This window comes from Haemorhous mexicanus, chromosome 6 (genome assembly GCF_027477595.1).
Source record: "Haemorhous mexicanus isolate bHaeMex1 chromosome 6, bHaeMex1.pri, whole genome shotgun sequence".
NCBI lineage: Eukaryota > Metazoa > Chordata > Aves > Passeriformes > Fringillidae > Haemorhous > Haemorhous mexicanus.
This window is the reverse complement of record NC_082346.1, coordinates 34,352,481-34,378,549: the sequence shown is the minus strand read 5'-3', so window position 1 is coordinate 34,378,549 and position 26,069 is coordinate 34,352,481. Positions and strand designations below refer to the sequence as shown.

The following is a 26,069-nucleotide window of genomic DNA, read 5'->3' as shown; positions in this document are numbered from 1 at the left end:
AATGTCGCTGTAATTGCATCCAGACTTGTTGCATGTGGTTTCTTACATTCTTTCTGCTAATGTGATTTTCTTAATCATTACCTGAAAGTTAGGGTTTTAGTGTTGGGGGCTTTTTCCCCACCAGTTCAGAGCTTCTCTCTAGTTTTTTGAGAAGTTTATTTGAGGAGTAATACATTTGCTATGTTGAACTTGATTTTGCTTTGTTCTTTTAAGGCAGTAATGGCATCTGTTATGAGAAGTCATGTGCACTAGATGCATGCATCACAGTGTGGCAAGTCACAGAGTGCCAGTGAGACTGTTAACAATGTATGGGCTTATTTGCTGTGGAGCCACCTAATGCAAGGGGTGCCATTAAGCCTGGGTTTTCTGTGGTGTCCCTCATGTATCCTATAGGAATGGTGTCATAGTTCGGGCCTGTAAGTGCAAAGTACTTGTCGCTCTCATTGACATGAAAACGCCAGTTGCTTGTCATTTCTTAATGAGTTAAAAAAAAAGAGTAAGTATGTTTTCTATCTGGATCTTTTTTCCTCTTTCTGGCGGCATGGGGTGGGTGGGGAAGCTTGTAGGTAAACTGTGTTCGTAAAATCTTTTACAATGTTGTGTTTTGTTGTTCCCAAAGAAGTTAGTGTGTGTAAATCAGGCCATTACTAATTACACAGTTGTTTTAATACATTGAGACTTATAAGTGTCTTGACAGAATCTTGCTTCATCTTTTACTTCTTTCAGCCTCCATAAAAGTTTTTAATGGATGTGTAACCACTGCTTGAGCAGTCTTGTGATAATCTCTAGCACAGTACTTTCACGCTTTCTGTTTCTGTACTGAAGGGGGCTAGCTTAAAATATCTTATATTGTCTTAGGTGTATTCAACTTGACACATCCTCTAGAAAAGCCCCCATATGCACCTTAAAATGTACGTGCTCTGTTACTATGGTGATGCAGAAGAATCGTGCATGTTAACAACCCGGGTTAGGTAATGGAGGATTTGCAGAAATCAGTTAAGCATCTGCCTGGGACATGGAAAACTGAGTCTGTGACCATACCTGCGCCCCAGCCTCTTGGCTGCAGGCAGACTGAGGCAATCTTGTTATGGGATTACCTGCTTCCCTGTTTTCAGGTTGTCTGAGGGGCGAAGATGACTTTTTGCTAATGGTTTCAGAAGGTGAAGTAGTCTTGCCTTATCACACACTTTTAAGTATCTACTATCATGTACTTAGGGTGTTCTACATAGTGTAAAGGAGATGCTTGGGCAAACGTGTGTTTGTCACTGACACAAACCTCATTTTGCTTTTCTTCAAAATACCTGGCCTGACAGTGCATGAATTCACAAGCTTTCATTTCTCAGTTATGGCTGCCAGCAAATCCTGCGCAAGGAGAACCTGTCCACATTAATTCCCCTGAAGTAAGGTAGGAAACATGAGCTCTTCTTCATCTGTTAGTTGAATTCTGGATGAAGAGCAGGTCTATTCAGGGAACGTATTCCAGAACATGTGAATTTAGAGTGCTGTACTTTAGAATAGTGTAATTTCCTGTGGAGGCCTTTTATTTTCCTTCTTCTGGAGTAAGTTGTGGTTAACTAGGGAAAAACCAATAACCTTAGTTGGCTAATTAGTGGAGCTTTTTCAGGTTCTCTCTTCTTTCCTTCTCTGCTGTACATTTTAAAAACTATAGGTTTTTTGCAATAATTATTTTGTTTATTTTGTTTCTTTGTGGTTTTTGTTTGTTTTTCATTTGATTGTTTTGTTACTGCTGAAAGTGATGTATCTTTTCCATGTTTTGAATATGTTGGTTTTAAAGTGTGTGGATTTCTCACCATCCTTAAAGATTTTGGCTTGGTTTTAGTAGTTTAGGAGACATCTTTTCTGAATATTTCTCTATTAGTGTTCTCATGCAGGTTATCCTGAAAAACTTCTCTGGAAAGTAAGCCACTGGTTAATGTCTCTTGGAGACATTTCACAGGCCCATTGAGCATCCTTACAGGTCTTGATACCAAGGTTTTACCCTTGAGCAATGCTAGCAAGAAGCTTGTCTTTTACCACTCTGGAACAATGAAAACATAACCCAAATAAAAACATGTGTTTCTTTTCCTGTAGAAGGAGAGAATGCTTCCCACAGGCTATAAGTTCATCTTCTTTTCATCAGTGAAAGAAGACATTACAAAAACGTTGAAAATCAATGTTGAGTCACTTTTCTGCTACAGAAAATTCAACTTTTTTGATATTTGCCAACAAATCTTTCTGAAGTAGAACTGCAGGTAGATGTATAGCTCCTTTTCAGAACAAAACCAAAATGTATGGATTAGACTTGAGGAGTAACAAGAAATAAGTTTACCCAGTCTTATTTCAGCTGGTTTTTTAGGCCTGAGTGGCTCTTGGCAGTTATAGGATTGGCTTTTCTACCATTTGGCAAATCAATGCTGCTTGAGCCCCTCAACTGCAGCTCAATGGATGAAGAGCTTTTAGTTAGTTTTAAGATCCTCATGCTCCTTTCAGTATGAGTTTGGATCAACTTAGCATGCCAAATAAAGCATTATTATCCAAATCTCTGCCATGTACTGCAATAAAATATCATTTCAGTACAGAAGTTGGAATTGTATTTCACGTGGCGAAGGAGGAAGGATCAAGTGACACTTCTCAAGGGCAAGAGTGATTTTGGTCATCTTTTCTGAGATTGCTTCACAGTTTGTTTTAAAGGCAATTACAGTCAGGTGCATAAACTGTAGTATCCTACAGTAGAAATTATTTACTTTATGTTTTTGTTGTTTCTTCACTTATATCTATGTATTTTACAGTGGCGAAAACATAACTGTCAGTTACAGCATAAATGTCAGTGATCTGGGGTGTATTTGGTGAGAGGATTTTTTTCAGTGTTGTTATTACTTGGCTTCTTCTATTTTGTCTAAAGAATAAAATAGTACTTTTGATTCCTGTTGAATTCAGTCTTAATAGGTGAAATGAAAGATGTCATTCAATCTTTTATCATTAACCAAAAAAAAAAAAAGGTTGTATCATGTTTTCAGTAGGATATTATTTCCATTAGCTTAATTTACACTGGGAAATGGTGCTCTCCAAAGGAGTGATCTTACTTTCCTCTGCAGTGGGTTCTTACTATAACTCAGCAAATGATTTTGTCAGGATGTATTCCTGTTTGTCTTTGGGATTTGTCCTTGGTCGATTACAATGATGGACAGAAAGCAGGAAAATCTTTTGATCTAACCTTTTCTTCATGCAGTATTCCAGTAGATCACAAGAAGCTCAGACCAATTGTTCTCACAGTTTAAATAGCCAGCTACTATTTGTATTCTTTTCACTTTCATGACAGTATGATCAGAAATTGCTGTAGCATCTGGCACTGCAAGTAGGGAGGTTTATGTATTCCTTCTGTCTATTTTTGAAGATTTGATTTTTTCCTAATGATAAACTTAGGTTCATTATCTCTCCAGCTCCATTATGTACCATTTTCTTCACAAAGGAAAATGCTGTGTGTGTGCTTTGTTCATTCCAATACTAGACTTGCACTGCAGTTTCTCAGTCCTGGCTGCTACCAAGTGAGGTTCCAAGATAAACAGGAGTGAAGTCAAATTCAGTATTAATCATATTCCTTGAGATTACACAAAATTATTTATCTGTGGCTGGCTCTGAAGGGTCTCAAAGTTGTTGCTCCTTTGTAAAAATACACAGAAAAGGGTACTCACAAGCAGATTTTCATAATTCTGTGGGTTAAGAGATGTATGTAAATGCCTCCTCTCCTAAGCAATATGAAGATTTGTAATGATATATCTGATATGTGCTGTCGATGGGTTTGTTGTAAAGGTTTCTGATAGCCTACATTATTTGAAATGCTTAACTCTTCAGGATATGTTTGAGGGTTTGGTTTGGGCTTTTTTCAGACCCTTTTTGTTAGCTTGTGAAGTATTTCAGAATAAACTACAGTTGTTTAAGTACACCAGCCATTTAAATTAGAAAAACAGAGAATTCCATTAATGCACTGTGTTTAATCAACACTGACAAATTCAGTTTCACTAAATATAAGAGTACTGGTGCTGTCATTTTGACACACAAAATAACTTTGTTTCTATGTAGTTAATAGTCCCCTCTTAAAGCAACTAAAGCAAATTTACAGTTGAAATCAGTTAATGAGAGAGAGTGGGAGTAGATTTATTTAAAATCTACTGAACTTAAATGCTCACTTGTTTGCTTTTTAATGGTAAAACAGCTCTGTGGTTTGAAATGGTTTGGGGAAGTTGTGACAAGGCAGATGATGATTCAGAACTGTTGAAAGACTACAGAGGGGTCAGCTACAGTTTCTCCTTTCTGGGAGATTGGAAAAGTCCCTTTGAAAATGTCTGAGAAACTCAATAGACATTGAAGATGTTCAGAGATGCCATTCATATCTGGACAGTATTCCAAGAGCATCACAAATGAATAATGATTTAGTACTGTATTTTGTTATTTTAACTTCTTAATGCTGCTGTTACCTGAAGATTATCATGCTTTACATAAAAACATAAGAGTTTCCATAAAGGATCTGGCAAAATTTTTTGTTGACATCCTTTCTCTGATTTTTCCATTTGCTATGAAACTTGGTTAAATTCCAAATGCATCTGTTTTCTCATCAGGAGGTTTGAGCTGGAATACATTATTTCTTTCTGGATTCTTTGGTGGGAAACTTTACCATGTGGTTGTTTGGTAGGGCTTCATTTGACCTTAGCAGAAAGTTAGGTTTGGGTGGTTTATCTGTTCTTTATTGAAGTGTTGTGTTTTCAGGCATTTGGAAGTTCAAGCAGACTGAAATTGCTATACCAGCTTATGTAGTTTTCATTTTTTGGTGTAACTAGCTGTTCATGCTTGATGGTAGAACTTGAAATTAGTCTTATCTAAATGAAGTATTTCAGTATCTATGTACTGCATGGATATTTCTTTTCTTGAAACCATTTGTCTCACAAGAACTATGTGAATAAGGTGATGGGGGAAAATGGGAAGCATGAAGAACTAGGGAAGAACTTAGCAATTCAGTTTTGTTAGGAAATGCATTGAATTTATGGTCATGTCAGTGTCAACTGCCTTCTTTCGGATGTTGAGGTGGTGTTTTAGCAGATAGAGAAGGGGATTGGGAGGTGCTGGTGCTCTTGGGTTTTGTCCTTGAACAAGGACCTCATGAAGCAGGGGGGAGATTGCCTGTGTTGCTTTCATTCAGTCTCTGTTCAGTCAAGGTTCATTCATTAATACTTGGAAACTGGATGGATTTCTTGTTTGTTTGTTTTGTTGGGTTTTTGGTGTGGTTGTTGGTTGTTTGCATTTTTTTTTTAAGATGCTGCTTTACACTAGATGCAATTGAGGCACAAAGGATTTATTGATTCAAAGTTAGGTACTTCAAAATTTGCCTGTGTATTCCACTTAACTGTATGTCTGTCATTTTTGTGCATAAAACAAAATATGCTTAATGGAAATCAATTGAATTCAAGGAAATTCGAACTGGTTTTTTGGGCCAAGGTGATACTGACTGCAAATGTGGATTCATATGGGTTTGAGAGAGCTGCTGAGTGTTTTAAATTACATTCTTTGTGTTGTTGAGCTAGAGTTTAATTATACCAGGTCTGGTTTTGTTGCACGCAAGACTTCCTCAACTGTAAAATCTTTTTTCAAGGGTGTTTTATCTGTTAGATCAACCATTAGAGAGATGAAAGTATGAAATGAAAATAAGGGCAGGAGCGTGGAAGGGCAAAAGTAGAGCTGCTGTAAGGGCTACCTCTGTCTACAAAATACAGCAATTCCTTTCCCCTAATTAGAGCTGGACCTTCTGCCAAGACTGGTCTGTTGTTCCAGCTGGGGCTTGCAGTAGATGATATATACCATTCTTCTATTTCTCAGTAGCATTGATGGAACCTGAAGCGACTTTTATTTGCTCCTGACTATCCTTGTTATAAGTTGAAATGAAAGGCAATAGAGACATAAGACAATGCTGAAAGAAAAAAAAAAAAAAGAAAAAAAAAAGTCACTGACAAGGAGAGAAATCTGGGGCCTAGTTTTAGGTATGCATCTAGAAATCAGGCAAGTTGCTGGCATTAAGTTTCTAAAATTATTTCAGATGCTTGTCTTGCTATTTGAAAACTCTTCTTGTAGCAGATTTTTAAGGTTTTACATTGAAGTATATAGCAAAGTGAGCATTAGAGTCCTTTATTAAGACTGCTTCTCATTTTTAATTACTGCCCTGTCACCCAGTGCATTGAGTTCTGGAAAAATACTGAGTAAACTCCACTGCCTAATTGATGTTCTGTTTGGCAGTGTTGGAAGCTATAGATAGTTTGTCTAAGAATTGCTTCCAGTCCTACCAGTGGTATCCATGGCACTAGTAAGAAAGCATTTTTAGGCAATTTTTATTGGCTTCACTTGTTAGCTTTCTTGCTACTTTAAAAGAATGCCCTAACACTATTCTGAAACTTTAAAGAAAATGCAAAGAGAAGTTTAAATGTCTCTGTGGGCTATACAGCTGCCACTCTTTATATGAAGAATGACAGGCTTCACCAGAATGTCTGGCTCTTAAAGCCGGAGACCATGATGCTGAAACACATTAGAGCAATGTTATTTATATTCTGCCAAAAGCAATTATCTTGCAAGACTTATAAATATGTGTTAGCTTTTATGTGTGTGATAAACTCTACAGACTTCCAGAGAGATCTGTAGGTCTACTCAGAGTGATATATTTAAATTTTTGCAGGACTGAAGCCCAAGTGTTTGCATAAAAAGATGTTTCTAGTTGCAGGCATATGCTGATTATTCAGTAGTGTGGCAGGAGTGTTTGGGATTGGTCTGCTATGATTAGGATTGTTAGTATGCCGAGCTAAAGGAGTTTTATATTTAATAGTATTTGATAAGAGTTGTTTAAAGAAACCTGTCTGGATCCACTGGTATTTCTTTTCAGCACCAACTTCTAAGCTCCCAAGGGCTCTTATCTATCCAAGTACCCCTATTTTAATTTCTGTGAATCCTTTACTTTTTTTCCCATGAAAATGTACTACTCCTTAAAAGTACTTTCAGTTAGCTACTTCAGGCCCTAAAACTGGCTTTGTTCTATGCTGTGTCTTTTTGTCACCCTGTGACAGAAAATGAGCTCCACTGTTTGAGAGGAAAGGCCTGTACTTTGGATCTTGGCTACCAAATAGAGCAGCTTTTCTGTTCACCCCACAGCTGTTGTTAATGTTTCATTCTGCAACTGCTACAGGATGGGCAAGTAACCATCCTCATACGAGACAAAAATATAACTCCATTAGTCAGCTGGCGTGGGTTGTTGAAGCAAAAATGCAGGCAGTATTTTCTCCTGATGGAGAAAAATCCATCACATCCTATTAAAGTTGCCATTAGCTGACTATGGGGCAATGTACATTTCCTGAATTCATGATTGCCTGTTCTCCTTACTTTGATGGCTGTCTACTTTAAAACTTGTAATTTAGTCAAACTATTATAGGATCATGTTACATCTCTGGGGTTAATTTTATTTGACATATAATGTATCTGGGAAAAACTCTTAAGAAATAATGATGTTTGATGCTAACTGAACTTCAATTTTCCTAAATTATTGTACTGTGAATTAGAGAACCTCATTCCTAAAGAGGTTCCATGAGATTTCTCAAATCTATATTACCCTATAGGACTTCTAAGATCTAGTATTTAAACTTTTTGCTGTTAAACACAGACTTTTAAGTTTCTAGCAAAGATGGCATTGAGGAAGAAGGTTGTGATTTTTTTGTTGGGGTTGTTTGGATTTTTTTTTTACAGCTGTCTTCTGAAGGTTGAAATTGTGATAGGCTAGTGGCATCTCTGACATTCCCTTGCCAGTCAATATTCATTATGAAGTTTAAGTGAGGGAAAGTTATAATCCTTCAACATTTTTACATTAACATTTGAACTCTTTAAGGTTTTTGGATGTTTAATCTTCATAATGTGAAGTTATGGCCCAAAGCAGAACCAAGAAAATAAAAAGGTGCCGTCTTTTCCTAGCTGCTTATCAATGAAAAGAAAATTGTTTTTCTTTTGTATTGTGGAAGTGTGACTCTTCCAGCATATCTAGAGCAGTGTTTCAATAGAGGACAATGCATATGTGGTCAGTGTTCTTCTTAGTTTGGTGCTTAGGGATTTTGTTAAAATCCCTTATTTCTTTAATTGTTTATGGTTTTTTTTTTTTAATGTAATGTGGACAGAGGGAAATGTACAATCTCTTAAATTGAGAGGGATGAATATTTAACCTTAACAGGAAGATTGAATGGTTTTTTACAATAGCACTTCTGGTATTAGTGTATCAAATGTCATAGATCATTGGTGGCAGGTTACAGGTGCATTAACACCTATGAGTTAAAGGCAGACTATTATGCAGTGTGACCCATGCTGTGACCTATGCTGAGTGACCCATGTCTGTTTTCACGTTGTGTAGGATATTGATGAAGAAATGATGCAATGGAAAACTGTGGTTTAGTTTTGGTGTTTATTGCAGTAATATTTCAATATAGGCAGATCCTGGATGTATCTCCAGCTACTTGACCGTCCTTTGGTGGTTTTGATGTTTATTTAGGGCAGGTAATTGGCAGCACCTTCTGCAGCTTCAGTTTTGCTCCCTTCTCCCTTAAGTAAGGCAACTTCTTGTTCTCAGTAAGCTGTCTATGTGGTAGTAAGGGACTTAAGAACATAGCAGTGAGCAGAAAAGTTAAATAGGAAAATTAGATGACTGTGTTGTTATACAGATGTAATGACTCTACTAGTTGAATTAAGCTAAACAGGAAAAATTACATAGCTCCAGCTGAGAGAACTATTTTCTGTCGAGTCACTTGTTGCATGTTCATGTATGTTGCGTACCCTAAAACCTAGCGTAAAAATGTTGACAAAATTTTGTACTCATTTACAGAAGAACTTGGTTGCTGGGCTAAAAGGTGTTGTAAAATGCAATTATTAATTTATTAGATTGAAAATAAAACCTCTGTAAAAGTAATTTTTAACTTCCCAGGAAAGAACTTGAGCAGGATCCTCTTTCAGTGTATTTGATCAGACAATTCTAATTTTACCAGAGTTGAACACAGGTTTCATGGATGTAAAGGCTGGGCCCTTCTGGGAATCCTATCAGCTCTTCAGTGAGGGTAGTGGAATATCTCCTCAGGTGCTGTGTCTTGGAGTGGTTTTGCTACTGGATTTTTGCAACTTGGTATTTAAAAAAACTTCTATGCTTTCCCTTCGTGAAAGGAAGATCCATTTTCACTTTATTTCTGATTGGCCTGGTTTTGTCTAGCAGCTTCCAGGCAGCCATAGAGGTTTCAGAGTCTAACTTTTCTCTCTAGTCTCACTCTCCAGTAGTGGGCTTATCCTCTGCATGCATTGCTCATCAAACAGGCACTGTTTTTTCTTCAGTACAGTAATTTTCTTTATGTCAAAGCCTTCTGCATGCTAAACAATACCTCAGTCTTTGGTTTTTCTCCAGACCACTTGAAGTTGCATGTAGGCAGCTAGATAGAAGCCTGAGCGTGCTTCTGTGAGTATGGGCAGGGCTGCTCTTACCCTTGAAGTAATATTTTCTGTACTTCCTACTTGTTACATTAGGCATAGATGTAGTAGCTGCTCTCTGTGAACACAATAGGCGTGTGGACACTGGTGTCTGGAGGCTCTCGCTCTTACCTGTTTATCTTCAGATTGGCTTGGTAGGAAGCTTGTTTTGCCTCTTACGAATTGAGAGAGATTGCCATATGGTCTGGTATAGTTCATGTACACAACTGTGATCCAGTAGAGGAAAGGCAAACTCCCAACCCCCCTACTGCTGTTTCAGAAAGGAACAGACAGGAGGAAGTAGGAGTGAGAACAGATTTCTGGATAGATTGGTAGGCAGTGGGGTGAATTCTTAGCACTTCCCACCAGAAGTCTATTCTAATAAGCGTCGGGTTTTAACTGTGTGTATGCTGCTGAGGAAGCTGGAATACGAGTATGAAGAGTGAATGCATAAATAGACTTAAAGGGATAATTTCAATTTAAAATGATAAAAGTGTTTCTTTCATATCTGAAACAAGGCTGTGGTGCTCTCAGCCTCTAGCTGGGTGAAGTTAATCATGGCTTGAATTTTTTGGGGTTTTTTTTGTTTTTTTTTGTTTGTTTGTTTGTTTGTTTTGTTTTTAACTTGCATTTTTTTCAAACTCTACATTCAACTGAATGTATGCACTACTGGCTTTATCTAGAAAACGCTGCTGTAGCAGTATCCTGACTGAATGAGACTTTCCTAGGGTTCACACCTAGAAAGTACGTGTATAAATAGATCGAAAGTGATTGAAATATGCCAAATGCAAAAGAAATTTTTTTCTTGGTTTTTGGGCCCCTTAAAAAGCAAAGGGGTAATGTTATTTGTTCCCAGAGTGTACAGGAGGAACAAATGGATTTTTATGTTGGACAAATGGCTAGGATTCTGGTCATCAGTTTCAGTCTGATTTAAATCTTTAATGCTTTACTGAGTTAAAGTAGTAAACAAGTAGTAAACAGGTAGTCTATTTAGAATTTTAAAAAATTGTGTAGACTATAGAGCAACTTCTGTGGCTTTCCTGTGGATAAAATATTGTTTTATACATACATGTGTCCCCCAAAATGAATATTTTAGATAAGTCTTTAAAAACCTACGCAAACCTGCATTTCTAATGATGAGGTATAGTTTTGAGCTGCCAATGAAAGGCATAGTTGACATTCACAGCCTTGGCCCTAGACATAAGGGGCACATGACTGAAGGTAATTTGAGGCACTGATCCATCAGAGCAATCTTTTTGGGAGGATGGGTTTTCTGTTTTGGTTGCACAACTAGTTTTCTTTACAGTTATACACTGATTTACTGTTAACACAAAGGAGGTAGGAAAATTGTATCCCAAGACTGGAGAAGAAAGGGGTAGGAGTTCAGGCTGGATTTAGTTGCAGAGGTTTAGCTGTTTTCTCATTATCCCATAAAAGCAAATAATTTTTGCTGTAGACCTACAGATGCTGAATCACTGATAGAGCTCTGCATTTATGGCTGCTCAGACATCTCCTATGAATAACATCTTGCAATTAATAAGGAATTCAAAAAGTGAGAGATCGACGTAGCATTTATGTGCTATGCATAGTACAGTGTACTCCTGTCACAAAACCATTCAATGGAGCATCACCCTTTAATTTGTCTCCTGGAGATGCATCGTCTGTCTGTGTCAAAATGCTTACATGAGTGCAGTCTTTTCTTTTGAGTGCCAGTTTACAGGAACCCAGTGTTCAAGTTTTGAATGTGTGGATTTTGTATTATTTCCTGGCATTCTCAGCAAATGCTGAATAACTTCTTATAAGTAATGATCCTTATTAAAGGATGAATAGCTGCAAAAGTTGTAGAGTTTTCATGTTTGGGGCTTTTTTTTTTTATCTTGTTCCTCTTTTGTAGAGAGGAGATTTGTATTTCCTCTCCCTTATGTGCTTGGCATAATAATGCAGGAGCACAAGCAAAGGGGGGGAAAATGTTAACAAGCAAGAGTGGTTTATGATGCCAGCAGTACTATGGTTGGAAAATGTGTTTTACTAATAAATTGACTAATCTCAATTTAAAGTATCTCTTTAGCAAGTAGTTAGCAGCATAGTCACTTCATCAGGTTTTTTTTCCTTTATTGTGAATAAATGGTTTATAGCAGAAAAGGTTCAGTTGCCAAGTAAATTTTTCTAAGTTGTTTTTAACGGCTACTTTTCTATTGTAAAACCTTTTCTAGGTAATATTTCCACTGGTGACTATGCATCAGTGAAGATGAAGTGATGAATCACTTCAGGCAAATCACATTTGTTTGCTGTATATTAAACTTCTTCCAAACAGAGGCTGCTATAATTCCTTTCCAGTGAAAAGATCCAGACTGAATATTCCTAATCCTTCCTGAGATTTAGGGTAGTTTGCATTCAGACTTCTAAATTCATACAGTGTGACTACTATCACACTGTATGAATTTAGAATTTACTAATTAGTGCTAATGTATTGTAAAATTATTGGTTTATTAGTATAAAAATTTGGCCATATGTGTTGTATCAATGTTTTAATGTGCAGAAAGGTAGTACTCATTTCTTTTATATCTGCACTGGAAATGGTAGGTTTTGCATGGATTAATGATACACAGATTTAAAGCTACATGCAGGTTATATGTGCTTTTAAATACATCGCATCTTTTTGTGATGTATTCTCAATTGTATTTCTTGAAAATTGTTGTTTCTCTCACTACATTAAGGGATAAACTTTTCAGTGTTCAGAATACCTATTTTCTGTGCTACCAGAGCTAATCCTTTTGCACCTTCTGGAATCAAGGGTGCTTTCCCTTTGTGTATTCAGTCATTACATAAAGGGAGTGGTTTGATTTGTTAGCATATAAACTGGGCTTAACTAACACAAGGAGGGGCAAAACCTCTCACAGTAAAAATTGAGAGAAAGAACTTTTTTTCCATTACTCTTTTTACATGTTTGGTCCTCATAATTTCTCACATATGAAGCCAAAAAAACTTCATAATTAGATTTTCTCTTTATGTTTATACTGCAGAAAAAGGTCAAATGTACCAAACTTTGTGACTTAAATCCTGGGTGTTCATATTGTTAATTGTGTCCTAATCTCAAAATACATATATGTAATGTAGATAAGCAGGCAAGCTCCAACTGGGCTGTAATTTACTGATCAAGGCTGGATAATTGTTCTGGATTGAAGATGCTCTTTCTTCTGGATTATTCTTGATTCACATCAGGTTTCCCAATGTTGATCACTGGAAAGCTGCAGAAGTGGTGGAGAAAGTGCATGTAGAAATAAATGATCAGGGCAAGAGAAGGATGGAGAGTGCTTCTGGCAGCAGTGCCAGATCACATTACTTTAAAGGGCTTAGAACAATAATTGTAGTGTAGGTATGCAAGTTGCCTTGGATTTATTAGGTGGAGATCATGTAGATCTGTCAGTAGCTTTGTGCTCTCTCACAAGTCTCTGTTAAAGGACCTCCTGAGATCATGCTTCAGAGAATAGTTTCAGAAAAGATTAAAAGAAATCTGATTGCTCTGCATTTTCAACTGTCTCTGCTTACTCATTGGAAATACTTCTTAAAACCATTCTGTCCACTTCTTCATGATGTTTACCAGTTTTCCACCTGTTAAAACTGTTAATATGGTATAGATTTTGATACAATAACTTGTATTTGCTGGATATTACTTAATGAATATACAACTGAGAATGAAAAAATTCTATCTTACTCTTGGTTTTTTAATTGGAACCAATCCAACCATTTTTTTCCTAACTTAAATTTGGCTGCAAGATTTTATACTGCCCATTTAGTCCAGAAAAAAAACCAACCCAGTGTATTATAGAAAGCCATATCATAACAATTGCATGTCAAACAATGATGTGTGCATTGTGATTATGCTTGTCATTGATGAAGGGCACCTAGTTTTTCCCCATGTGTCTGCTTCTTGTTTGGGAAAAGGAGATACTGTTTCCTTTCTCTTTCCTACTTCTGCATCCCTTATTTTTCCTCTCCTTTTTTTTTCCTCTCCTTTTTTTTCCTTCTCCTTTTTTTCCCCTCTCCTTTTTTTTCTCCACTACTGTTATTTACTTGACAGCAGACAATCTATACAAACCATATTTTTCCCCTCAGTCTTTTAATGTCACTGACTTTTGAAACATCTGTTACTTCACTTTGGTTACTTGACTTCTGGCATTTTAGCTCTGTCTTTTTCCCCTTAAGTAACACTTTAGGCAATCTTTTTTTTGTTTGTTTGTTTCTTGGGGGTTTTTTTGGTGCTTCCTAAAGAAACAACTGTGTCAGCTGTTTTTTGTTTGGTTTTTTTAATCATCTTTTTATGTAGAATAGGCAATATTAGGTTTTTACTCAGTCTTCTGTGAAAATGCCTTGTATAGATGGTTGTATTGAGTACTGGGCACACAACACTTCCCAGTCAACACAGGGGTGAAGAAAACAAGGATGAGCTACAAGGATTTAGCTACCTAATGGTATCTAAAAGTAGAGTGACAGTTTTAAAATTCTTCTACTCAAATAATCGCTTCTCTCTATCAGTATTACTATTTCTAAGAATTTACTGACTAAAAACGTCTTTTATCCATTCCTCCTGATATTACTGAACTTATAGGGAAATGAATCTCTCTAGGAATTGCTGCATGACTAGAGAAGAGTCTTTCTTCTCTTCCAACTCAATTTAATTTATTGATATTTGAGCAACCAAATTTAAGAAGCAGAGCCCTCACAACCACTGTTTTACATCCTGTATGTAAAGCTCATATGTGATAAATGCATTCCTAATACTGAGTTTTGAGCAAAATGTACAGAATTCTGTCAGATGAACATCTGTGATGCAGCTGCTACTTGAAGCCTAAATTCCTAAAGAGTGAACATTTTAGCTCAAAATTTAGAGTTTGTTAGCACCACCAAAGCAGTTACTTGTAATATGCTGTTGGACTTTAAACTTTGCTTTTCAGCATGCATAATAAAGTGTTGATTGCTTTTCTTCATCTAATAAAACAGTTAATGACTTCTCCTGCCTTATTTGAGTTACTTGGACAGTATCCTTGCAGATAAAGGTACTCAAAATTCGTTGTTGTTTATAGTAAAGGAAAATTATTTGTAATCATCACTGTTTTGATAGTAGACCCTGTCCTTGGAATATAAATATAGAAGGTCCTTCTGTTGCTGCCGTAAGAGCAAAGATCTGTAACAAAACACATGGGTACTAACGAAAGAGCCAAATTGAAATTCTTGAGTTTGATCTTCTCTACCTACACCTATTTGTCTGTTCTACGAGTTTAATTTCTCCTTATTTTCTGAATATATAATGTCTTCGGTCTCTCTAAGCGGAGATACTTAATTTTCTGGTTGTATTTCTTCAATTATGTAGCCATGATTAATTTCCAGTACTGTTAAATACAAAGACACAAATATTTTTGGAATGGCTTCATGTATATCTCATTAATTTAGTAAGGTTTTTTTAGGTTTGTACTTTAGCCTATATTTTATAAGCTATTACACTTTATTTTGTATATTAAAAGGGGGAAATGCCACTTAAAACATTTTTACAGTGGATATCAATCAGCTTTGTCTAGTAAAGCTGTGCAACACTGATTTCAGAGCTGCAACAGAAAAAAAAACCTGCTTAACTGTTCCTATGTGATGTTTCTGTTTCATAGATTGACTGTAGCTAAAAGGCTGTTGTTTCACTCCTTGCTTGGATTCTACTGTCTAAAAGCTGTTTTGAGCTTGCATTGTCTGCAATGTTGCACTTGCTTTCTTGGTGCTCTAATCATGTATTTTGTGCAGTTTGATTTAGCTGTCTCCATCACCTTTTTCAGAATTTCTTCCTTAGGGTGAAGTTCCACCCTAATTTATCATAGAATGATTTGCAATCAAAGGGAGCCCAGAGGTCATCTAGAGGAAGATTTGGGCAGGGGCATCTTCCACTAGACCAGGTTGCTCAAAGCCCCATCCAAGACACCCTTGAAGACTTCCAGAAATGGAGCATTCACCACTTTTGTGGGAAACCTGTTCCTGCGCCTCTTCACACTCACAGTAAAGAACTTCTCCCTAATATCTAAGCCTATCCTTCATCAGTTTAAGGCCATTATCCTTCTAATGGTATTAACGGTTTTAAAAGTCCAAAAAAGAAACAAGGAGATGTGATTATAACACTAAATTATCTCATTATCTCATCATTTCTGTTGTAAACCCTTTGTTTAGGGTTCTGTTGTTGCCAAAACAAGGAAAATGTATCTGGTGGGTCCCCTTTAAGTTGCTGAATAGACAGAGATTCAGTGATTATTGTAGGAGTTCTCATGACTATCATTTATAAGTGTGAATTTGTTCTTATTTTGGTTTATTGCATATTTGATGAAGAAGAAGAATGCGTGTGTAGTCCTTACTCTTTTTCTATGCAGTTGCTAACAAGTTTCTAAACTTTTCTTCTGGAAAAGCAGCAAGTAATGAAACTTAAATAATCTTCATTTTGAACTCAGAGGCCTCACAGTGCCTTATTATTGCTTGTCTCTGTGTTTATATTCATACACGACCCATGTATTCATTACAGGCAGCTTTTTGTAGAAACTTGTGAAGAATAATATTTTAGCAGTAATTGGAATGGGGAATGTAGTAAACCAAGGCTTAATTATTTTTTGGGATGTGCTGTTAAAATTCCTATGTTCTCCCCTTAGGGCCCATGGGTCACCTATTTCTATACTTAGAATGCTGGTTAGACTGCTTATTATTACTGAGATTATCAAACATAATAATACAATTATATAATGGCTATCTAAGTTACATTATTCATGTGGATGTTTGACAAATATAAAGGGCATACCATTGAAACATGTTGTATAATCTTACTAATTTTTTTTTCTGGAATGACGGACTATCATAATAGAAGTATTTGCATTTGTCTTTCACTTGTTTATTTCTGTTTACTTCCTGTCTCTGAAATATTCATGGTTTGTTAAAACTACAGAAAGGACTGGTTCAAGCCATGAAATGCGGTGCTGTGTAACAAGGGAATGGTAACTTCTTTTTTTTTGGTCAGTGAACATATGCCTTTAAAAAGGTTCTTTAAGTTCATAAGCTACTTTCTTTTTTACTTTGACTTTGGTGTTGTTAAGCGTCTTGTAGTTTGGTTTGAATCTTTCTGTTTTGTTAGTGCAGACATTAATGATTTATCCATTTGTGTATGTTTGAAATGTCCTTTTGGATGTTTACTGTTTTTTTATTACGTTAAAAGGAGAAATTTAGCATTAGGGATTTTCTTAGAATATAATTACTTTGCAAGATCACTTACATTTATATCATGTGGTTCAAGTCCTTGAAAAGCCACGTCAATGTAAATGTTAAGACAAGCTTTAGATTTAACAGTATCAATGAATGATGCCACAGTTTCAATTTGCATGGGTTTAACCACATGAACGCTTCTTGTATACAATATTCATTAGCAATCTCACAGCTCAGCAAGGCTGTTTGACTATTTTTATAAGTGTGGATATGCTTTATTTGGTTCCAGGTTCTGTTCCTTTTCTGTGCAGGCTGAATGGGAAATGCGTGCCAGAAATGACCTGTACCTTTTAGAAATTTCTTTTAATGTGATAAGAATAAAATTTAGATTTTGTGCTTGCCTACCTAATATCAAGGATTATTTTAGGTGAGTAAGCTTAGTAGGTCTGATGCTTTTTTCTTCCATAATGCATTGCCAGAAGTTCAAGAGTATGTAGCAGTTCACCCCATAAGCTCTGTACACCTACAAGCAGCTCTGAGCTTCACTGGGTGATGCTCATTACAGATGCTCTGTGGCCCAAAGGGTCTGTAGTCTAGGATGACCTGACAGAAATTCAGGCAAGGTAAATACAAAAAATATGTGATGATGTTTTCTGACCTGTTTGTGAAAGTATAACAGCTTTGTCCTTTATTTTTGCTGTATAAATTCTTAGGTGGAGGAAAATAATAGCTATCTGAGCATTTGTGGAGTTCTATTCCTAAATACAACAAGCAGTGGGACAGGTGCTTGTTTGAAAATAATATACTTATTGTACCTTAAGTGAGGTGCTTATTGTACCTTAGTCTGTGGAACCTTAGGGTAGTTAAAATTGTTTATAAGGAATGTGTTAGTTACCTTCATCTTATTTTAGTGGTCTAGAACTTTATTTTAAAATGGCTAGTTGATTAATGTATTCACATCTGTTAACAGGGTTTCCAGTCCTGAAATCCATAACCTCAGTGGCTAGATGACCAGCTTTGACAATGAGAGTGATCCAATTGCACTTGCATACTTCATACTTTGACTTTGTGAGCATATAAGACTGGAAGACAATGGCTGTGAGAGAAGAGAGACTTCTGACCTGTTCAGATACAAATATTACCTAAAATCTTTCCATAAATTGTTTTCCTAGATTATACTATTCCCAAGAAAATGAGAAGTGCAACTGAATCTGCAAGCTTCACTTTAAAAAAAAATCTAGACTGGATGGTGTTGTCTGATGAAATTTACTGGAAGTGTCAAGTTGTCTTAGTTTCAGTGGAATCTGCCTTAGGCTGCAGACTTGTGCTTGTTTGCTAAGGAGCTCAAGAAAATGAAAAGCTTGTGTTCCATCATTTCTTAAGATGTTTCTTTGTTTTTGCAAGGTTGGAAAGAAATGCTAACTTTTCTCACTAAAAGCACCCAAACTAAACCTCTTTCTCTTGTTTTATTTGTGGGCTTTTCCATCTTTTTCTTCACATTTTCATGGTAAGCAAATCAGAATTAATACATGGCATCAGTACCCAATAGCTTGGTAAGAAACAAGTAATGATTTCACAGAATTAAAAGAGGGTACAGACAGTTCTGTACTATAAATGGAATTAAGAGATTCCTGTGGATCTTCAGAAATTCTGAGATAAGGAAGAAGCAAAAACTATGAGAATATATGCAGAGAAGGGAAGACAGGCTAGAATAGCAAGTGGATATTTCTGTAGTTATGGCTGTTAGCATTTAAAAATGAGGCAAATTTGGGGTTTTTTTCCAGAAAACCCATTAAACTTAGAGGGTACATGAGTACCAGGATCTGACCACTTGAATTATGTTACCCATCTGACTAAAACTGGATGGAATTTAATCCAGAAGTCCTTGGTACCAGCAGTCCTCTGTTGTGAACAGGCAGCTGTGGAAGTGATCAAAAAGCATCTTCCATGTCCAGCTTATCTCATAAACTACTACAAAGGGAAATTACATATTATATGCTATTTATTTAGTTCTGCTGCATGGTGTCCAGAACCTGTAGAGCTGTCTTCAAATGCTACCTTGAGTCTTTTTAATTTTTGTGGGGAAGGGTAGAAAGAAAAATAAGTTTTTTGGGGTTTTTTATTTGATTGTGCATTTTATATTAGATGCCATTTTCTAACTAATATGCCTTGACCAGATGGTGTTAGAGAACTCTTTCTATTATGAAAATTTAGGCCTTCAGAAGGCAGTTTCTTTAAAAGGAGTAGAATCCAAGTGTGTGTTTATCTTTAGTGTGATAAATATTACTTTATTTAACCAACCCTCATAGATGACATACAGAAGTAATAGAAACTAGCTACAATTATCAAAGAAGAGAAAATGCTGGGGAACAGAGCTAAAATGTTTTCATTCAAATGTCAAATACGTACTTTATAAGTAATTTTGATGGGTTTCAAATCTTAACAGCTTCTCCATTCTTCCTATGTTCTTGTGCTTTGCAAAAGAGTTTACAGCTGCAGCCTTTCTTCCTTGCAGCGTTGATTACTTTACATGGACATAAATCTTAAATTGTCTGTATTCAAATAGGAACACTATAACCCCATTCCTACTTTTAATTTTTTTAAAATTATTCTTATATTGTGTCCAAAAGAACACTTCCTGACAGCAATATAGTATTTTGACACTTGTTCATTTGTGTCTCATTTTCTCTTTTGAATTGTAAGTGCACTGTTAAACAGCTTGTTTTATGAACCTCTTCTACTAAATAATAATTGTAATAATGTATTTTTGGCTCTTTCAGGATACCAGTTATCCTTTTGTAATACTGTTTCCCATGTAGCTTTTTCCTTTTGCCATTTTGGGTTCAAGCTATTTTGCTTGATAGCTCAGGTTTCTGTACATATAATTTCTTCTTGTTGTTTTCTTTTGGTTTTTGGGGTTTGTTATTTGAGCAGAAATGTTCCATTCAGGTTTTTTGACAAAATCCAAAGGTCTTCAGTAAATCAGTGTGGTTACCAATATCCTAATTGTAACAGCATTTGTCTGTAGTTCCTTCTAGAAATCCATGTCTTTCTTTGCTAAACCCCTCAAAGAAATAAACTTCCCAGGCATAGTAGCCATGCACATTTGCTGTTTGTTGTGAGGAATACCTCTTGCCTCTTTTTAAAGAGAAAATCTGATAAGTCTTGCATTCTAGCAGCAGAGTTTGGTGTATATTCTGATTTGTTGATATAATTTTGAGAGGAGAAAGGTAACAGACATTTTAAGCAAAGCCTCATTTAGTAGCTGTTATTATGGCAATATCCTCTTCATTAAAAAATAAGAACATATGCTGTCATACATTTTCTTGATGTAAATTATGTCTTCTTTAGCACTTGTGCTACTTCTGCATCTCCTTCTGTTTTAGGTAAGTCATTAATATTTTGTGCCAGTGGCACTCATTCTCTAAGCCTTTAGTAACAAAGGGTTTATAACATCAGCAGTGTACTGATAAGGTCATCTGGTATTGGTGACATGATTTTTCTTTCTATATTGAGTCAATGCTCAAAAAATGCTATCTGCAAGTAAAACAGACTTTAGCGTAGTGGTCTGACAGTACCTTTTGGTACATGGACATGCATGTACTCATGAGCACTTCTCTATCTGGGAATCATAAAGTATTCTGCTAAGCTGTTTGGATAATAAGAACCATAAAAAGCCAATGTATGCTCTTTTGGTAAGGCTACAAACACAAAAGTATATTGCACCAGAAGTTGGAGGGAGTAAAGTATGTGTGTAAAGTGCCAGTCAAAGGTAAAGAGCCTTGATCCATGACCATTTCACATTTGGAGGCCAGCCTGAAGCTGTTACGTGGGTGCCAGCAAAGATAGTGCAATTTCATAGCAGAGTGTGTCATGATTTTTCAGAATGCCTTTTTTTTTTTTCCCCTTAGCCTTGTCAGAAGTGTTTAAATAGCAGTTTGCACAGTGACAACTCTTGCTTCAAAGTATCATGAATTCTTCTAAATTAACCCATATATTTATGGATTAGATTTATGAAGTTGTATTTTATTGAAATTGCTGTGCTTTGAAATATGATATTAAAGAAAAGAAAGAATAATTGAGCTTGGAGGGCATCTCCGGTTGTCATCTTCCCTGCTGCTCAAGGAAGGGTCACCTAAATCTGCTTACCTGGGACTGTGTCCAGGTGGATTTTGGAACTCTTCAAGGATGGTGACTCCACAGTTTCTCTGAATAACCTGTGTCAGTACTCGGTTATCCTCACAGTGAAGAAGTGGCTGCCGATGTTCAAAGGGAACTCCCTGTGTTTCAGTTTGTGTCTGTTGTCACTGGTGCTCTCACTGGGCACCACTGAAAAGAGCCTCTGTCTATCCTCTTTGCACCCTCCCTTTAGCTATTTGTATACACTAATACCCACAAGTATTTTCTTCTTCCGCCTAAGATGTCCCAGCTCTCTCAGCCTTCCCTCATGTGATGGATGCTTCTGTCTCTTAATAGTTTTTGTTGCGCTCTGCTGGGCCCACTCCAAGGTCCATGTCTCTTGTGTACTGGGAAACCCAGCACTGGACAAAGCTCTCCAGATGTAGCCTCAGTAGGGCTGACTAGAGACAGAGGATCAGCCTCTGTGACCTGCTGGTGAAATTGTTGGCCTCCTTTGTCCCAAGGACATGTTTTTGGCTTGTGTTAAGCTTGGTGTCCATATGAAGCTTGAGGTCCTTTTCTTCAAATCTGCTTTCCAACTTCGAAAGAAATTTTCATTCTAAATATTTTTACCAAAGCTGAAAGAGTCAGTTTCTCTTATGGTTCAGTTTATACTTCCACTTGCAGATTTAGGTTTCTCGATGGTAATGGTAGTAGCTGTACAGTACTAAAAAAAAAGAATTTGCGATTACAATACAATTGTTTTAAGCAACATTTCTGAAATCACTTTTGTTTTTCAGTCCTATATTAAACTGTGCAAAATGCAGTACAAGTAGAAGAATGTCAATGTTTAATATGAATTAGGAGAGAAAAGATTTGCAGACTGTTGAAACTAGGTTAAAATATATGTAAAGCAACAAGATGGCTGCTTCCCCACTATCCAAACATCTCTTCCCCTTTTTTACAATTGTGTTTATTCCCCAGCCACCAAAAGCAGGTTTGTTCCTTAGTTGTTGAGCTGAAGGTCCCAGCCTGTCTTGGCCACTGATGTGTCTCCTGCACTTACACAACAGTTTAGTCATCCAGCTTATAAATCAGTTTGGGCCTGAGCATTGCAGTGATATAAACACACAAGGATTGTAGGTCATATCTTTCCTCTTCTCTTTCCTGTCCACTTATGGTTTATAACCTTTTGATTTTGCCCCTAATGCTTTCTTAGGCTGCTTAATTCACCCCACTTCAGATTTTGATTTTGGTATAAGAATAATCTTCATTTGATTATATTTTTAGAATGAAACTTCACACAACATATTTATTATGCTATCTTAAAATTGCTTTGTTTCAGGTTTACTAGCTGTTGCACTCACATACTGTACTCCTCAGTAAGTCTTCATTGCTAGAGGGAGAAAACAGTGTAGATAACCTTTTTTTTTCTCTTTCTCCTTTATTCCAAATTATAATTCCCTTTAATCACATTAGAATACCATACTCTTATCTCCTACCTGAGGCACTCAGTTGTTAGAGAGATCTGTTTCCTTATTAAAAAGTAAGGACATCTTTTACTAAAAAGTAAAAGATCTTGGATTCCAGTCCTTGTCCCCAGTCTTACTGATTCTCAGGACTGACTTTAAGAAAGCAGCATGCTCCTTTGTCCAGAATACCATTTCCTCTAAACCTTGCTCTGCCTCAAGAATTTCCAGTGGCCACAACCAAAACCGGCGAATCTCAGGAAAGGTTGGCTGTACAGTAGCTTTGGACCTGCTGTTGCAATGCTGCCTTCATGCTCCATTTCACTCTCTTGTGGTAGCTCTGGTAAAGGTTTTGTAAGAGCAATGCTCAACTGATTGCCGTGTTTGTTTGGTTTTTCCTTTGTTCGGGTATTCCTGATAAAGCTGCTAAACATGCAAGAGTAGGTAAAAACCTTAGGCTGTGTTAGGAAAACACTAGAGCCTCCTCTGCCCTTTTTTCGACTGCTAAGGTATACCAGCAGTTTAACAAATCGTTCTAAAGTTCCCAGGAGTAGATGGGGCTATAATGCTTACAGATAAGAGACTTCAAAGTGCTTTTGTGGTGCCAGTAGTGTGACATGCAGATCCTGTTTTGTTTGCAGAGGATTTTGGAAATGGGAATCATTTATAGGTCCTGCCGCTGCATTCTGGTCAATTGCAAACCAGCTTGTGGTGTTGTTAAAAATAGCTATTGTTACCAATTGTGAGTTCCATTCAAATATAAAAAAATACTTAAAAACAACCACCAACAGAAACATAAAACTAAAAATCTTTTTGTAGAGTTAGGCATTTTTACAAGTACAGAATTTGTCCTGTTAGTCTACAGGATGGTTATATGGAAAAACTGGCTTGTTTCAATTTAAAAGATTGTTCATTAAATATTACCTTCTGGGGAATTTTATTTTGGACTAATGCAGTGGATTTGATAGTAGTTTCTAAAATATTTGAAAGGGTAAATGTTTAAAACATTCTTTTGGAATATATGGAAAGCAAATCAAAATATTGTTAACTAGACCAGACTAAGCATCTCATTATAGTATAGGGGGAAAAACTCACCACTGACAGAGAATTCTATTGAATGGAAGTAGCTTAAGCCTCTGTCTTTGCTTCTTAGCAGTTCTTGGAAAGAAAATGTATATGGAGTGTGAACTTCCATTTTAAGAAAAAATTAATATTGTAGGTTTTTCTCAGGTAGCCTAAGGGAAGTTCTCCTTAACTGAATTCTAGCTGCAGTTGGTTGATATACAAATAAAAGCTCTAATATTCAGATTTGCAGCCAGATTTTATAGAGTGAAAACCTTAAAAGCTAAATTTGTGGTTCACTTAAATTGAGAATACAAAGATAGTTTTTAGGCTTAACCAATTGTTGCATCCTATTTCTTATTGGTTTAGAGGGGAGTCCTGGTGTCCTCAGTTTCTGTCAGAAGAGGCTCCTCTGAGAGGAATGAGATGAAAGACTACCTATGTATGAAGTGCATAACTACAGTCTGACCTTAGCTCTGAGTGAAACACAGTGATAGAGACCAGTGAATGAATGATTCAACTTTCAGTAATAATATTCATCATTAAGATGTAGCCAGTTGTGTTTGCAGATACTGAAATTGTGATAGATGCATACCATGAAGGACTGGATTTTTCTTTATTTGTCTGCTGTGTTTGAGTACTTTACTAAAAGATGTTGGCAAAGAAATGGTGAGCAATATTGACTGAACCATCATTTTAACTATGAGATTTAGAGAGAGGAGGGGGCTTTGCTCAGAGGCAGCGAACTAAATACAGCTGCTTACAAGATAAAAATTTATAGTCTTGTAAAATTTTCCATTCTACAAACTGGTATGTACTTAGGCTTTCCATGCTTGCAGCAAAATTCTTATATATATGTGTGTGTTTGTGTGTATATATATATATGCACACAAATGAATCATATTTATGAATCATACATGTGTGTGAGAATGTAACATATTAATTATGCAAAAAAGCCTACCTTTGTTATTTTTGGGATTTTCAGGGGGGTGTTGAAAAGAAAGCAGTGATCTTTTAAAAGTGCAACAGCTTCATGAATAGTTCTATCTCAAATATAGAAGGAACTTTGATTTCTTCTAATATTTCTTCTTCAGCCCTTAAGTTTGGCATCACTGGTGCTAAGTGGCATAAATACTTAAACCCTCAATGAGGAATATGTTGCAAAAAGATAACACCTTATTTTAAGGTGTAGGGATGTTCAGTCATCAACTGCTACATTCATCCAGTAAACTGTACTTCAAATATAGCCTCTTATCCTTGGCAAGCCATGGGGTTTTCCAAGTGATGTAGTGGCAAATACGTAACCAAAACTAAAAGTTTTCATTTAATTTAAAAGAAAAAACTTAAAGTAAAGAAAGAGGGAAATGGCCAAAACCTCTTTTTCCAATACTCTCGAGTCTGGCTTTTAAGTAATGACATGGTAATAATTTGTTTATTTTATAAAAATACTAAATGATGGAAAAATATGTTAGATTGTAAAATTAAAGTAATTTTACACACGATGCAAATACAGGAGAGAAGTGGCAAGTAGACACTGCATATGTGGATCTTAAGTAGTTGTAACTGGTTCTGTTTCCAAACCCCACCATGTGTGTCCTGACCTACCCTTGCAAAGAACGAATTATATGCATGGGGAGGAGGGATGGATGAAGGGAAGCAGAGTTTCTGGCTAGAAGCCTGTTCTTGTTTAGATTTCAGTGACAGAAGGCCTGACCTCTTTCTGTTTTCTTATTCCCTTTTCTGTGCGATTTCATGATGGCTGACTGGCTTCATGATTAGTCTAAAATAAATCAGGAGTTGATTCGTATTCTCTTTCCTGCCCTTTAGCTAGATCATTGAGTGTAAAGTTTTTTGGACGAATATGAGTTTTGATTTGGCAACTATCTTCTCTGGTTAAGCCTCTTTTCAAAAGATCATGACCTCTGAGAAGTCCTTATGAAGGCACAAAAATACAGAGGCTGGTCTTAAATTGTTTTATTCTAGGTGATGCTTGTGGAGAGACAGTGCTAATTATTATGATCTTGGTTGTGGGTTTGTTGGTTTTGTTTTGTTTTTTACTAGGCTTAGGTTTTACTAGACTTTTTAGGTTTATGGAAAACTAATGACTTCTTTTGCTTCTCTTTCAGTAATAGTTATGCACGAGTGCGAGCTGTGGTGATGACCCGGGATGACTCAAGTGGTGGATGGTTACCACTTGGAGGGGGTGGACTAAGCTGTGTCACAGTCTTCAAAGTCATTCCCCAGGAAGAAAATAGCTGTGCTGATTTTCTTATCCATGGAGAACGACTCAGGGATAAAACGGTAATAATTTTTATCTATTTAATGATTATACTAAAACTATATTGGACATAGGTATAGATGCTTGCTTATTATTGCCTATGGATTACAAGTAAATTTATAGTCTCAGTCTAATGCTGCTGCTGAACTTCTCTATACCAATGATTGTGTACCAAAAGAGCCAGTTATTTTATTTGATTTTGATTCTGCTTTTTTGGAATCAAGCGCATTGATTTTTATATTTTTGTTTTAGGAACTTTCCATCCATTTTGGGAAAAATTTAGCTATGAATTTTTCTTCCAATGAAAGATCAGAGTTAAATCTTGTTTCTATACCAGTGATACTGCATTTAGAGGAGTGTTGGAAATGAGAATTTTATTAAGAACAGGAACCAGGTGG

General features: G+C 36.4%; 1 protein-coding gene across 1 annotated transcript in view; it reads left to right on the top strand.

Moving 5' to 3' along the window:
• The window catches only part of SPRED1 (sprouty related EVH1 domain containing 1), a 58,019-nt gene that overhangs the window by 8,867 nt on the left and 23,083 nt on the right, over positions 1 to 26,069 (top strand). Inside the window, exon 2 of the mRNA XM_059849802.1 lies at positions 25,520 to 25,694. Coding sequence (XP_059705785.1) covers positions 25,520 to 25,694 — 175 coding nt within the window. The remainder of the gene's footprint in view (positions 1 to 25,519; positions 25,695 to 26,069) is intronic.